The sequence below is a fragment of the Archocentrus centrarchus genome, unplaced genomic scaffold (assembly GCF_007364275.1).
Source record: "Archocentrus centrarchus isolate MPI-CPG fArcCen1 unplaced genomic scaffold, fArcCen1 scaffold_33_ctg1, whole genome shotgun sequence".
In the NCBI taxonomy this organism is placed as follows: Eukaryota; Metazoa; Chordata; class Actinopteri; order Cichliformes; family Cichlidae; genus Archocentrus; species Archocentrus centrarchus.
Genome location: NW_022060261.1, coordinates 2649110 through 2665694, shown reverse-complemented (window position 1 = coordinate 2665694; position 16585 = coordinate 2649110). Strand labels below are relative to the sequence as shown.

The 16585-nt window shown below is 42.7% G+C and overlaps 1 protein-coding gene across 1 annotated transcript in view; it reads right to left on the bottom strand.

Moving 5' to 3' along the window:
• LOC115776537 (5-hydroxytryptamine receptor 3A-like) overlaps positions 1–16585 on the bottom strand; it is a 74594-nt gene that overhangs the window by 17553 nt on the left and 40456 nt on the right. The window contains exons 5-7 of the mRNA XM_030724253.1: positions 4535–4579; positions 4283–4392; positions 740–909 (exon numbers count right to left, since the gene is read on the bottom strand). Of these exons, the coding sequence (XP_030580113.1) occupies positions 740–909; positions 4283–4392; positions 4535–4579 (325 nt within the window). The remainder of the gene's footprint in view (positions 1–739; positions 910–4282; positions 4393–4534; positions 4580–16585) is intronic.

The window sequence follows — 16585 nt, the reverse complement described above, 5'->3', positions numbered from 1 at the left end:
AAAACAGACTTGATATCAATTTTATTTATATAGTGCCAAACCACAACAAGCCACAAGGCACGCTGCTTTGTTTACACAGTAGTCTGACTCTGGCATCATCACAATAAGATCTTGGTGTAAATGAATTCAAATTTGGATGGAAATAAAGTTCACTGAAATGATGCCACAACGAATGCATGCTGTCAAAGCTAAAGGTGGTCCAAAAGAAAATTTGTATGTTACTTTTTATTTCCTTTCCCTTTTGGGAAGGCTGCGAACAGGGAGGCATAAACAACGTGATGGGGACAAAAGGAACACACACACACACACACACACACACACACACACACACACACACACACACACACACACACACACACACACACACACACACACACACACACACACACAGGTATGAAATAATGGGGAACAGCTGGGCAGAACACATAGGAGGCAAAACTAAACCCAAAGCACTAGAAGCAAAGACGCTATCAAAATAAAACAGGAAGTGGCAGACAGAGAGACCAATACAAAGACATCCATACAGAATACAGAGACAGATACTAACTTAACTAGAAAAAGCAGGAAAAATCTTCATGAAAATCCTTAAACACCAAAACTCAAAAAGTTGAAAAACACAAAACACTGGGTCAAACCCAGGACCATGACACAGGCAGCATATACTGAGGTATCTAATATTGAGGTGTCTGCTTTTGAGAGCATAACAAGCACATGTAAACAGAAGCTGTTATGGGCTCACCATCATGTAGGACAGACTTGAAGGTGAGGTTGCAGCTCTGGATGTCGAAAGGGAATTTGTAAACGTGCATCCTGCAGGTGCTTACCACCACCTGCTCATTCTTATAATAAACCCCGCCGTCTGAATGAATGAAGAGGTAAGGACTTGCTGCAGCTTTGTCTTTCTCTGTCCTGTATGAGAGCAAATGAAAACTGATTATCAAACTATGGCAAATAACTTACATTATGGCATTACTTACTATTTACTATTTTTGCAGTCATGTTTCATCTTTACTAAATAAAACCTGCTACTTCTATGGGTGCAGCAATACCACAGATAAAGCTAGTGTATTTAGTGTGTTCATGTGGCATGTGTTGCAGTAGACAAAGCAAACAGTTTTTGACTGTATTGTGTTATTTTATTATTGCTGTGGTGCACTGAATCATAATGAACTTTGTTGCATTATCTCCATATTTTTTAAAAGATTCTTGACCTGAATTTCTTTAAAAATAGGTATTAAATAATTTTTTGGTCATTTCATTTTTTTAGTGCACATCAAGACAAATATCCTGTTGCAACTATGATGACCTTTATTTTACAGTAAATTTGGTCACTGTGATAACTGCTCTGCATAGATTTTCTGAAGCCTGAAAACATTTGGATTGTTTTTAATCTGTATGGCAGTGGGTTATGGTTTCCTGACTGGCTCATTACAACCCCATGACTAACCATATGGAATATAACAAAACTCTTAAAAGAATAGCATGATTTTGTTTGCTGGATTTTGAGGGATATGTATAGAATTATAGAATTAGATTTTAATCACACAAGAAAAAAAAAACATCATCATGAGCATATAATTTCATTTTGCAGGCAAAGGTATTTAGGAAGGAGTATTAGGGCCACATTGAGAAAAAAATTAAATTATGCATTCTGAGAATAAAGTCAAAATTTTGAGAAAAAAGTCAAAATGTGAAGATTAAGATTCAAGTCAAAAAACTGCCACACCACATCTGCTACTCCAGAGTGTCTTGAATTATGAGTTAGTGAAACTATACTTTAGAATCAGTTATAGTAACAATGTCACTGCGCTGACTAATAATGGCAAAGGATTATGGGTCAGAGTCCTCAGAGTAATGAAGGATTCATGTGGAGGTAACACATCTGTGAATGTTACTGAACTGTAACCAAAAGTAACGAAGTACAAATATTTTCTTACTGTACTTAAGTAGATTTTTCAGGTATCTGTACTTTCCTTGGGTATTTAATTTTCTGATGACTTTTTATTTTTACTCCCTACATTTTTACACAAGTATCTGTACTTTCTGCTTCTTACATTTTCAAAAACAGACTCGTTACTTTAGGTTCAACACATCTGAGAGAAGTCTTTATTTCCAGTCGCTGCACTGTCAATCAAATGGTCTGAGCTTAAAAAGCAGAACAATAACACATAAGAGACAATCATACTGGAGTGTCCTCCATCACCGGGGCTTATTGCATACAAACAGGTTAAAGAGGTAAAACCATATAATTTATGTATCATTTATAGCGCTATAATCAGGACTAACACGAGGGCTGAACCAAATCCATAAGCTGTGCTCGTGGGACATAAACAGCTTAGCTAGCACTACTGAAGAAGAGCAAACAGAAAGGGAGTAACGTGTGGCAGGTAATTTTAAAGGCAACATTTCTAAATGCTCAAAAAATATCAGCAAACATAAAAAGTGTGTGCAGTTTGTCACACAGTGTCTGCTAGCTAAAAGAAGAGCTGCTGTATTCACAGGGAGAGAAAAGAAAGACAGAGAAGTTCACTCAAAGGACAAAGATGTAAGAAAAAGGACAAGAGAGGAAGAAGAGAGGTTAGATTTAAAGGTAAGAAATGCCTGTAACGAGCCTGAAAGTGTAGCTAGCTAGCTTTGATGCAATGCTGATCAATTATTTAAAGAGCTGAGAAGACATCATACACAGGTCGCACTTACAGAGAAGCTATCATGCATGTAAACACATCTTTTTTGTGAGCAGTGCAGCAGATTCACTCTTGTGTCTAATGAAGCTCGGAGCTCAATTCTGCTCACTTGAATCAAATGACTTTTGACATTTTGAAGGGGAGAACCCAAAGGAACCAAACTGGGAGCTGGTTCCACAGCAGAGGAGCCTGAAAGCTGAAGGTTCTGCCTCCCATTCTACGCTTAAATACCCCAGGTGTCGTGGTTCTGGACCTGTGGCCCAGTGTGTTTACTACACTTTTGTGTAGTTTTGTTTTACTTTTCAAGTTGTGTTTCTTAGTTCATCTTATGGTTTAGTTTCTCAGGTTGTTGTTTGGGTGTTCTGTTTATTTAGTTATTTGTATGTTATTCAGGTTCCCTTTGTTCATGTTCCTGTGTCTGTTTTGTTCCTGTGTCTGTTTTGTTCCTGTGTCTGTTTTGTTCCTGTGTCTGTTTTGTTCCTGTGTCTGTTTTGTTCCTCTCTCTCGGCCCATCTCTGTTCAGTTTCCCTCTCACTTTGCTCTAGTTTTGTTCTCCCTTAATGTCAAAAGCTGCTGGTGCACATCCTGTCCTGTGCTGAATGCCAGCTGATTAATCCAGCACCCATACTAAAGGCACTTTTCTGCCATTTACTGCTTATGGATGTTCAGGTCATCAATACCAAAAGAGAACCTGAAAGACCAGGGCACATTCTTCATATCAGGAAAGGTAAGAAGCTCGGGAATTACTAGGTATTGTCTTTTTGGAGGAGTGCGTACCACCCACAGATTGACAGTGAAACGTCTGAATAAGTTGGACCATCTGCTGTCCACCCAGCCTCCCCAAGTAACCCACTGTGAGCTGAATTGTCACTTTGGGCTTGCTGTTTTATCACTGATCGGAGATCTCCTCTTCTAGAAATATTTTGTATAATACAGTAATATTTTAAGTAAATGCTGTTTCTGCTTCTGTTTTAACTTTTTTTGTTTCTGCTGCAGTCTCATTTTTGATTTTCTGGTTTATTAAAATGTTAAAATCAATTTTGCTGCTTTCTTTTCAGTAATGAGTCTGTGTGCTTTTGTGATCAATTGATAATATAATTAAGGTTCATTAGAGTAATATTTCCCGGGGTGCAATTCCCTATATGGTACTGTCCACACACACACACACAGACACACACACACACACACACACACACACACACAAGTGTGTTTTGCTATCTTTGTGGGGAATTTCCATTGACTTCCATTCATTTCTACAGCCTAAACCTTACCTTTACCCTTTTCCTAACCCTAACCATCACATACCTAACCCTAACCCTAACCTAAACTCAATTCATACCTTAGCCCTAACTCTGACCCCTGACCCAAAAACAGGGTTTCCCCTTGTGGGGACAAGGCTCCAGTCCCCACAAGGAGCAATTGGTCCCCACAACGTAGTATATGTCAGGAAAATTGTCCCCACAAGGTATTATAAACATACGCACACACACACACACACACACACACACACACACACACACACACACACACACACACACACACAGAAAGTGAAGATATGTGATTTTTGAATGTACTGTATGTGCATATATGTTACTTACATCTCTTCAATAACTATATCTGGCATCCACATATATTGTGTAGGAATTGTTATATAGTCAATACTACAGAATTCATCTGGATCCCAGTGAATGAGCTCATTCTTCCAACCCTGCATAAAGGGATGCAAAAAGGAAGGAAGGGATAGAAGCAGAGACAAATACAGAGAGAAAGGATGAAACAATGTAATCATGATTAGTTTGAATTTTAACAATACAGTTAAAAAAATTATGTGCATACAAGAGGAAACTCACCATATAAATCCAAAGGTAAGAAACGAAGGTCTGGTCCATTTCTCTCTGTAAATAAAGAATTTTAACACAGTGTTTATTCAGGTAGATACAAGTCAAGCTCAACTACAGTTCAGAATGAAGGTACTGTACTGTAAGGCAAACACCCTACAATCCCCAAAATTAAGACACTGAGCAGCACTTGGCAACAATGGGAAGTAAAAGCTCAAGACCTCCATCAAAACAGAGCTGATGGAGGAACTCTCATATTTACAGGTTAAAGACACAAATTCAGATTCAAAACCCAGGCAAAGCTAGCAGAAAAAAGAAGAGAAAAGGAAAGCATGACCAAACACAGACTATGGAAGAGAGAAGACAAAATGTAATGTCATTAAACAGTGAATAAACACATGGAGAGAGAAAAGATGGGAGTGAAGAAGAAACAGTCATTGCATCAAGGGAAGTCCCCTAGCAGCCTGATCCCATTGCAGAATAATTAAAGGAAGGATCGAGGTCAACTGATGCAGCCCTAGCTGTGAGGAAAAGGAAGGTTTGAAGCCTAAACTTAAAAATATAAACACTGTTCTCTATGCAGATGATATTTTGGTACTGTGTCAGGACCTGGCTACTTCACTGCCAGCTTTATTACAAAGCATCAAAGAATATTCTAAAATTTCTGGTTATTGTATTAACTGGCCCAAAGCCATGTCAGTATCACAAAACTGTACACACAACCAACTGGCTGCATTCAATTTTAAATGGCTGCCAAAAGGAATGAAATACTTAGGGATAGAGTTGGGCCCAGATGTAAGAGAAACTATGAAAATATTAGGAAAAATTACTTGGATAATTGAAGTAAACTAAATGACATTTATGGGGTCAAGTAAACACAATAAAAATGGTTGTGGCACCACAAATAAATTACCTTACTGGGATAATAATTATGTCAGTTCCTACACTGTAAAAAAGAATTTGTTGACTCAACTTGACTTTGTCACATAAACTTGTTGTTTTGACTGCGTTAAGTTTTGAATGTGTAAATTTCCAAGTTAACTCCTCTTAAATAAATTAGTTGATCTAACATGCAGTTTGTTGACTTAACTTCTTGCATGATTTGGATTTAAAAGGATTAGTTAGAAGAACTGAAAACATGTAATTTGAACTGTTTATCAAGTTTGACCAAATGGCTCCACATAAAACATTTATTTTTTTAAACTTATATTACAAAGCAGTAGCTTAGTTCATACCCTCCAAAGCTTACTGACAAGAAAATACCCACAAAGCTACTATACCATGACAATGACCAAGTCATTCTAAACTTAAACGCAAGACACAAAAAATACTTGAAGCTGCATTTCAAGAAAGCATTTTATTGTATCAATGTTGTATAAGTGACTTGTTCAGAGTTCATAAAATCAAGTGTCCCAAAGACACAGTGTTAAAAAGCCCATCCTGCAGACCACGCATTAACAGCATGGAGGGAGCACGATTCACTCAGTGACCAATAGGCATACAGCTATCAGTTAATAGCTCACAGCCGCTCTCCCCCTGCTGTAGCAGCGGAGAGCGTAGTCAGATGGATGGAGCAGCTGCACACAAGTTATTGGACTTTGGACAAAATCGGACTAAAGCTGGCCTGTGTGTGTTCATGGGACTAGTAAGTTCACCTTGTGAGCATCGTGCTTGTTGTTTTTGTTCCACATAGTTTTAGCCATATTTGATAATAGCTATTACTGTTAGTGTATAAGCAGCTCTGTTGTTGTTATAAGCGAGTGTGCTAGCCTTGCTTCACAAGTTATGTTGTAGTTGTGATGAGTTAATATGTGTCGAACAAAGTTAGCGTGTAATGTTTATACCGGTTGCTGTCGACAGCCCCTCTGTTACCCCTTTTCCACTGCCGGGGTTCTGGTGCCCGTGCTGTTCCCAAAAAACAGCCAAAAAGCTTAGGAATGGGCCCGCGTTTCCACCGCGCTTGCGAGCGCTCCTTTACGTATGAGTGTGGGCGGGTCCTCGTCTGGACACGGAAGCCGAAGCGCACAAACGTGGGAGAACACGCTCCCCTTTCTTGTGCTGCAAATACGTTTTAGGGTCCAAACCAAACTACTGCAGCATCTGTGTGCAGCACAGAGGGAAACACAGACAGATTAGAGCAAGACGACAAGTACGCACTTTGTGTCCTTTTATCTGTGATATGAACTGATACAAAGCAGCAAGTTCAGCCTTAGAGCCCAACCTAATTCACAGCCGTGAAAATGACTTCGCTTTTCTCATGTAATACACATGTAATATGGTAGAAAAGTTTATGCTGAGACGGCAAAGTCAAGTCCTTCTGCTGTTTTTGTCACGTCCTTGGTTCCAGACCAGCTAGCTTGAGGGACTAGAGTTGAACCCATTTTTCGGCCGAGCACCGAGTGCGTTTGTGGTGGAAAAACTGCTGAACGGTTCAAATACTGGCACCGGCACCGGAACCCCGTTGGTGGAAAAGCAGCTTGTGTTAAACCGTATGTCAGCGTGGCACTGGACTGAATTATTCTGTCCAGTAGAGGGTAGTGTTGGCCCTAAAATGAGAGATTTTCTCCAGTCGATGCTTCTGTGCTGTTTCACCTTACTTGTCCTTACTGTTATAGGATAATTTGTTTTGCGAATGACTGTGATGCATTCTAAATAGATATTTATTAGTTAAAGCGATATTTTAATGTTACCATTTTATACATATTTCAGAAACCACATTTCTACTGGTCAGCCTGAGTATGTGCATATTGTGTGGCAATGGAAAATAAAGTTCTCACCTGATGTGACATCGTCTCATGTCTCTGACCGGACTATATTACAGTGGGACCGCATTTTTACCATGAGCGAGAGATAGTGGGTTAGTGTGTCCACTATAACACAGAGGCTCCAAACAGAAACAAATTATAATTAAAGCCGCAAGTGGCGATGATTAGGCCCTTGCAACTGGCACGCATCAACCCGTGGCGCGTTCGAGCCGTGCCACCCTCTGAGGTTTTTTGATCATGATGGTGTACAGAATGTCTGTCACCAATTTCATTCATTTACAGGAAACTCTCTCCTTTGCTCTCCATATATACCCAATGCAATATTTGGAGGGTGGTCACAGCTCCAGCGTGCAAAATGGAGCATGGGTCTCATTGACTTTTTTTGATCAGGATGATGTCAGGAATGTTGAAACAAATTTTCATGCATTTCAGAGAAACTAAATTCAGAGAAACTAATTCTGTGGACTGTCATACGAATTTCCATTTGCTTCTGTAGGGGCGCTATTGAATATTGAAGCCTTGAATCCATAGTTATGGGTTCAACCTGAGTTTGTACATAAGTGATTACATTTTTAGGCTGATCGGGCAAAGCATGTGCGAACGAGTGCACAAAAAATTTTGTGGCAAGGGAGAAAAACGAAGGCCAAATTCAACGGCCTGTTGTGACAAGGCCGTTGAATATTCTACAAAACCATGAATTATTTTTGATGGGCTACTTGTGTGGATGATCTGGAGCCATTTTGGTCTCACCGGGTGAAATGCCCCAGGGAGGGGATGATTTAAATAGCAGGCCTGAAAATGGCAAAAATTGACACCTTCAGTTGAAAATGGCTGACTTCTTGTAGGGTTTCAGGTATGGGTCCAAGAGACTTTTTTGTATGTCTTAGGATGTCACATGAGCATGCACAATTTCAGATATGTAGGTAAAAATGTAGCTCCGGGGCTATGCAAAAAACATGGTATTTCATGATATTTCCAGGTCCCACTAGGAGGCGCTCTAACATTTGGGAACTTTATGCATATCATTGTGTTCAGGGCGGGAGGCTTATCAAACCACTAAAGTTTGATGCAGATTGCGCAAACGGCTTTGAGTTACTGCCATTTTTGTCTTCATGGCGAAACACCGAAATTTGCCATCCTGCCAGGGTCACGCCCTTTGGCAAAAACTCACAGTTTGGAAAACAATGTAAGGCCAACTCCTTAACCCCTTATTACCTACCATAGAACAAATCCGCCTGACCTTATCTTTACATTTTTACATGCTGCAGTGCCAATTTTTAGAGCAATTCTACTTGCTATACATCAATATAATCTCTATAGCCCAATTTTTAATATGTATATCATAACACCATAGCAACTAAATAAATCACTAAAAAGTGCAGTAAACCACAAGAAATTGAAAATCTTTTTTTTTTTTTTTTTTTTACACATATTTTTCTAGATACAGATATATCAAAGCTATATCCCTCAAAACAATAAATGAAAAAAAGTTGCACAAAAGCCTTTCAAACCACATAAAAAAATTTTTTTGAGTGCATTCATAACTTCATTTTGGAGAAACACTCATTTTTATAAATTGTTGCAAAAACGAAAAATTGAATATTATGCACAATATGTAAAAAGACAGCATGTCCATCAAAATAAACTATTTACAAAGTGCAATCAAATTTTTAACTGTCCTAGGAACTGATATATAGAAAGGCATTGCTAAAGCTTTATGCCTATCACAGCCCCATGGGAGCTGTGATAGGCCATTTGACAGTTCCTGCCCACAATGAGATTTTTGAGAAATGCTGTTAACAAAGTGTTGTGTATTCAGTTGCTATACTTCAGCACTAGGCGTCGCTGTAACCCAGGACTAGGTGTGTTGTAACTGTTTTACCCTCGGAGAAGAAGTACAGTAAAATGGTGGTATAGTGCTTACATCGGAGTTCGTTGTCTTTTCTCTCATACGTGCCTGATTATTACGCGCCCACAACAAATTGGCGACGAGGATGGCGAATGTTGTGCCTCTCCCTGCGTTGTTCCTACCATCCACCGGACAACCTGCAGTTCTGTTCAACATGTGGATGAAGATGTTTGATAACTACCTGCTAGCCATACATGCAGAGGGGGACGACTGGCCCGATACGAGGAAACGTGCACTGCTCCTGCACTGCTTGGGCACGGCAGGACAACGTGTATTTTATACACTCACAAATGTAGGTACGACATATGCTTCAGCAGTGGGTGCACTGCAGACACATTTCAGCCCAGCAATAAATGTCGTAGTGGAGCGACATAAGTTCAGGCAAAGGCGGCAGAGACCGCACGAGACTGTTGCTGAGTATGTAGGCGCGCTGCGCGAGTTGGCTGCAGCGTGTGGGTTCGCTAGAAATACAGACGAAATGATACGGGACCAACTCATAGAGCATGCTAGCTCACAAAGAATACGTGAGAAGTTGTTACTGCAGACGGATGGAAATCTCACACTGGACGCTGCAATAAAAATGGCGTGCCAAGTGGAAGCGGCGATCGGGCACGCGCAGAGCCTCACGTCGGAGCCGCAACCAGCAGTACAAATTGTGAAGGCAAAGCCAAAGCAGCCATTCAGACCCAAAACAAGGAATTATGACCCTACAAACCCGGCAGCAGCACCGAAACAGGACCGAAGCTGTTTTAGATGTGGGACATCAGCTCATCTTGCAGATGCTCCAGATTGCCCAGCACGTAAAGTGAGTTGCCGAAACTGCAACAAAATAGGACACTTTGCCCGCGTATGCAAGTCCAAGAAACCTACAGTCAAGGTAGCAGAAGTGGTTGTTCTTGAAATGAATACAGTGATGATGTTACAAAATGGACAAACAAATGACAAGATCACATGCGCAGTTACAATAAACGCAAAGTCAGCTTCCTGCCAGGTGAAACTAGTGGTGGACACAGGCTCTGCAGTGTCTATTATTCCTGAACGTCTCTACAGAAAACACTTCAGTGATGTGGCACTGACCGACCCACCTTCAAGGTTAGTGACATATACAAAAGTTGAGGTCCCGGTACTTGGTTGCCTGTCAGCCACCGTGCAGCATGAAAACTTAACTGTGCCAGCTAAGCTATAAGTAGTGGAAATGGGCACAGCTTTACTAGGACTAGACTTATTCAAAACCCTGAGACTCTCTATTGGAAACAACGCTGTGCTCTCAAATGCATTCACCTCCCCAACAGGCACCTTACCTGCAGCTCCCGTCGCAGAGGTTACAAAGACCAAAGCTGGACCAGTGGGTGGGGAGAAACTGGGCCTTGCTAAAGGGTTCATTCACCGAATAAAAGTCAGAGTAGGCATCCAGCCCGTGCAACAAAAGCTGTGACGACTGCCGCTCTCTGTCAAACAAGCTGTCTCTGCTGAACTGGAAAGGCTGTTGGACATGGATGTGATTGAAAGGATTGATGCCTCCCCGTGGGTATCTCCCATCGTGATCACACTGAGAAAAAATGGAAAAGTGAGACTGTGTGTGGATTTCTGTGAGCCGAATAAGGCAGTAGTGATGGACAGTCACCCACTTCCCCATATGAATGACATATTCTCTGAAATGCGTGGAGCCACGGTTTTCTCCACTATTGATTTGGCGAATGCTTATCATCAGGTGCTGCTGGCTGAAGAGAGCCGTGACATAACAGCATTCATAACACATGAAGGACTATTCAGGTTCCGCCGAGTCCCATATGGACTATGTTCAGCCCCAAGTGCATTTTCCAAGCTCATGTCTCTGGTACTAAAAGGCCTCAAAGAGGTCCAGAACTATCTAGATGATGTGATAGTTTATGGCCGGGACCAGGAGGAACATGACCGCAACCTGCGAGAGGTGCTCGCTGCACTGAAGGAAGCAGGTCTCCAGCTCAACACAGAAAAGTGTAATTTTAACCAGAAAAGTCTGCAGTTCCTGGGACACACAGTGTCAGCCCAGGGCATTCTACCAAACGAGGACCATCTAAGAGCAATCACAGAAGCTCCGGCACCTAATGATGCCACCACTCTGCGCTCATTCCTGGGGCTCACAGCATGGTATTCCAAGTTTGTGCAAAATCACACATCGCTGGTGGAGCCCATGCGTGACTGCCTACGTAACGATGTATTCAAATGGACTGCAGCTGCACAGTCAAGTTTCGACAAAGTTAAGGAGCGCATTGTGAACAGCCCAGCACTGACGGCCTTTGACCCAGGCCTCCCGACCATCGTGTCAACAGATGCTTCAGATTATGGTCGAGGGGCCATACTGACACAAATGCACCCTGACAAAACAGAGCGTACAGTTGCATTTGCCTCTCGTTCACTCACACCTGCTGAACGGAAATATTCCATTGTGGAAAAAGAAGCCTTAGCTTGTGTGTGGGCAGCTGAAAAGTGGAGAACTTTCCTGTGGGGGACAAGATTTACCCTGCACACAGATCATCAGGCCCTGACCACATTGCTGGCTACAAAAGGACTTGGACGTGCAGGAATGCGAATTGCACGCTGGTCGGCCCGACTCCTGTGTTTTACATATGATGTGGTGTATCGCCCTGGTGCACAAAATCTGGCCGCTGACTGCCTCTCCAGGCTGCCTCTTCCATCTGAAGAAAATGCAGAACCAGTGAAAGAGCCAGAATTGGTAGCTTTGCTAAACACAGAACTGAAAGCTCTCTCAGTGAAGGACTTCACTGTGGCATGTGAGGTATGTCCAGAACTTACTGCCCTGAGAGTACAAATGACAAAAGGATGGCCCAGGACAGCAAAGTCCTTACCTGCAGTGCTTCAGCCTTACTTTGCTGTCAGGAATGAACTTTCAGTCCAAGATGTGACAGTGTACAGGGGCCCTCAGCGACGGTTGGTTCCTGTGGCCCTAAGACAACAGCTTGTAAGCCTAGCACATGAGACCCACCAAGGCATTGTCCGGACTAAGCAGAGACTGCGGGATTTATACTGGTGGCCAAGCATGGACGTGTGTGTGCACGACAGCATCAGCATGTGTGTGACTTGCCAGATGAATGATAAAAGTGCTAAAACACAAGTTGCACCTCTGCACCCAGTACCTCTGCCAGATGGCCCGTGGCAGAAGGTAGGAATCGACATTGTGGGTCCGTTTGAGCCAGCAACCTGGGATTGTCGCTATGCGATAACTCTGATTGACTACTACACAAAGTGGCCAGAGGTTGCTTTCACTCCTACCATTACCACCACAGCAATCACCACGTTCCTGTCCACATTACTTTCGAGGTTTGGAAACCCTACAGAGCTCATAAGTGATAATGGGACACAATTCACGTCAGGCGAGTTTGCAGAATTCCTGGCAGTGAGAGACATCACACATAGGAAAGTGTCGTTATATTACCCTCAAGCAAATGGCGCTGTGGAACGCTGGAATCGTGTACTTAAGGAAACACTCCTCACAGCAGAGCATGAGAGGAAGCCATGGAAACCTTTCATACAGGAATTCCTGCTCACATATCGTGCCACTCCGCACAGCACTACAGGGGTGTCACCGTATAAACTTATGTTCAACAGAAGGATGCTCAAAAAAGTGAACATTGGCCCAGCCAGTAAAGTCACGCCTCTGCCAGAAGAGCAACTGCGTGATCATGTTGCCTCCAGACAGAATGTATCAAAAACTTACACGGATGCAAAGCGAGGTGCAAAAGTACCTAAAATTAAGAAGGGAAGTCTGGTTCATGTGAGGAAGCCCTTTCATGTTAAAAAAGGACTGTCAAAATTCCATGCACCTACCAGGGTGATGGAGAAAGTGAATGCAAGCTCCTATGTGCTGGAGGATGGCCGCACGTGGAACGCTGCTCACCTCTCTCTGGTTCCGGAAGGAGCAACGACCAGTGTCACAGGTCCTGCTGCCCCAGATCCTGAGCCAGGGCCTCCGCAAAACACAAATGACAAAACACCAAGACCCGCTCGGGTCAGGATGAAGCCTGCTTGGCTTAACGATTACGAACAATAATCCTAGCTAATGGCCTTCGGGGAGGAAGGGAAGAACATTACAAGTAATCTAAAATTAAAAAAAAAAAAAAAGAAAATGCTTGAAGAATGCAAAGTGACTGAAATGTACTGATAGTGTTCATACCCAAAGTTCTTTGGAGGTTTGCAAATATGTATTAAGAATGTTTGAGGAAAGTTGTTAACACTGTTTAAGTGCAGCGTACAGGTCAGGTATGGTTAGTTGTACAAGATGCAGTTTATATTAATGTTTAATTACTTAGTAAAGTAAATTTGCACTACTTGGAAAAAAAGGAAGCAACTGTTTAAATTGGTATTATGGTACTGCCAGGATATTGTTTGAATATAGGAGATTTACGTTTCTGTCCCAACGGGTAAGCTCTTAAACAAGGGGGGAAATATGTTGTGTATTCAGTTGCTATACTTCAGCACTAGGCGTCGCTGTAACCCAGGACTAGGTGTGTTGTAACTGTTTTACCCTCGGAGAAGAAGTACAGTAAAATGGTGGTATAGTGCTTACATCGGAGTTCGTTGTCTTTTCTCTCATACGTGCCTGATTATTACGCGCCCACAACACAAAGTATAGCCAGAATTCATATAAAAAATAAATTTACACAACTTGCAAAAAATACAGCATTTACACCAAAATAAACTATTTACAATAGTGCAATCAAGTTCTAAGTGGCCCAGGAACTAATGTACAGGAAGGCAGAGTAAAATGTCACTTCTCAATACCATCTGTGGGGCTGTGATAGGCCTTGTGACAGTTCCTGTCCACAATCAAACAAAGAGGTACTTTGCATGCCTCACACATGAAGGGAGTTTTCTTCCCACACAGCTTGCACTTCCTGCGCCCATCTGTGGCCTTTTTTGGGCCAGATGCCCCTTGAGCAATGGTAACAGCAAGGTGCTGATAGCTCTCCGGGACCGGTTGTGAGGGGACCCCACAGAGCTCAGCTGTCAACTGTTCCTGGATTGCCTGGTGTGTCATCGGCTGCTGCTCCAGTCTGCCACACAGCTCCTTGCAGAGCAAATAACTGTTTGTTACAGTAATGTCAATGAAATGATGCAGCACTGTAATGTACCATTTCCTGCTTTTTCTCCATGATGAATAGGAGCCAATCAGCTGGTCTGAGAGGTCAACTCCACCCATGAAGCGGTTGTGGTCCTTCACAGCAGACGGCACTGGCACCTCAACTGCTCTGTGTTTTCCACCAACCCTGCATGCTCTCTTCACAGTGTCCCCTGAGAAGGCGGTGTGCAGGGTGGAGCACACACTCACCTCCCTCGTGTCCATCCATTTGATGAATATCAGAGGTCCCTCTCTGATCCACCTGATTGTCCCTCTTGGAGACTTTTTTGTGAGGGCATTGACTCTGGTTTTTGGCACGCCAATTCTTGTGTCTCAAAATGTGCCACAAGCTCCCAACCCCAGGTCATACAGGTGCATGAAAAGTGCTGGGCTGGTGTAAAAGTTATCACAATAAATATGATAACCAGATCCCAGGTAGCCTTTGTTGATGAGTGACATCACAGCATCAAATGACAGCCCCTTCCCAGTTGCCAGAGCGGACTTGCCTGTGTAAATGTTGAAGTTCACAGTGTAGCCTGTGTTGTCTGAGAGCACAAAAAGTTTGATTCCCCACTTTGTGGGTTTGTTTTCTATATACTGCTTTAGAGCAATTCTGGCTTTGGTGGCTACCATGCGTTCATCCACTGAAAGCTGTTGCTGGGGGTGGTAAACAGCTTTGCAGGCCACACGTAAGCTGTCGTACAGGGGGCGTATTCTGTGTAGGCAGTCATAATCATCTCTGCCTTTTTTGCTGTCATTGACAGCATCTTCTGCAGGGTCACTCATATGCATGTTCCAAGTGATGGTGAGGAACCGGTCTCTGGACATGACCTGAGAAGGATACGGCACACGGAAGATGGAACCGCTACACCAAAAATCTCTCATCTTTGGCCGCTTCAGAAGCCCCATGTAAAGCGTCAGCCCAATGTACTGGTACATCTCAGCCTCTGTGATGTCAGTCCGTTTGAATTTTTTCCCTGCAGCAATATTCTTTTCTGCATTTTTATTTGTGTTTGCACACAGTGTTTTGATGGCTGCTTGGTCAAAAAACATTTTGAACAGTTCAGATGGAGATGGACCGTCCACATATTCTGACAGAGGTGGCTGCACACCTGGCCTTCTTTCAGGCAGGAAATGTGGTGGGGGGTGTGGCAAGCTGTCAGGCTCTGTTTCACTCTTCCAGGCAGGTTCCTCACTAGAGAGTGTCTCTGACCTGGAGCGCTTGTCTGGTTTTGCCGGAGGCTGACTCCTCCTCCTCCTCTTTCCTCTCCCTCTGCCTCCCTCCAGAGTGCAGGGTTCCTCAGTGGAGGAGGACCCCTCAATTATCTCCTCCTCAACATCAGCAACACTGTACACAGAAGAAGTTACATGGTGTGTTACGCATGTTTAGAATGAGAGTAATATAATAATAATGTGTATTTGGCGCTAAATTATTAGAGTTGTATATTTTCCTTACTTACTCTAAAAGAAATATTTCATGAAAATATACATACATGTCATGGAACGGGTCTATGCCTTCAACGAAGTCGGCTTCTTCTCCACTGTCGGCCGAATCTGGACCAGACGAGTGAACCGCAACGCCATCTTCATCTGGTGCCGTGACTAGCGCCAAAGCTTCCTGCAAATTATACCGTTTGGCTGGTCCGGGTTTTTGCGGTAACATTTTGTGTGCACGAATGTGTAGTGTGTTTGTGGCAAGTGTGTAATAGGTGTGATCAGTGTGTGTCTAAATCTAATGTGAACGAGAATGCAATCGTGACCGAAAGGGCGACTACAAGTGATTGCTAGAGCGCAACTACAAGCAGAGGGAAAAGAAAAACAAATTTCGCGGGAGATGACGTCATTTTCTGTTGTCATGGTTCATGGCGCGTAAGTAAATTCTGCGAGAGTTCATGTTCACAATGTGATGGCGTAAATTCCAACTAGGAAGTCCCGTGAACAGCTGATCATATCAGTAAAGGAGTTGCATCTGGATTATAATGTTTTTGTTGTTTGCGCTTTTTACACAAAGCTGTTGGAGGAAGTATACAGCGCTCTGGGACACATTGAATGCACGATATGTAAGTGTAAGTCCTCCGGATTTATATGCAAAAAGAATCATTGCTCTCTCTTATCTGGTTGCAGTTCTAGCGTCATTACAAAATGTACATGCAAATGAGCGGGCCCACCGGTTCAAAGAGGTTAAGGCTTTCAAGGGGAAATTTGAGATGGTTCTGCTCAACCGCCTTGGAGCTGTACCTCAAAGTGTAAAACATGACATTTCCTGTACC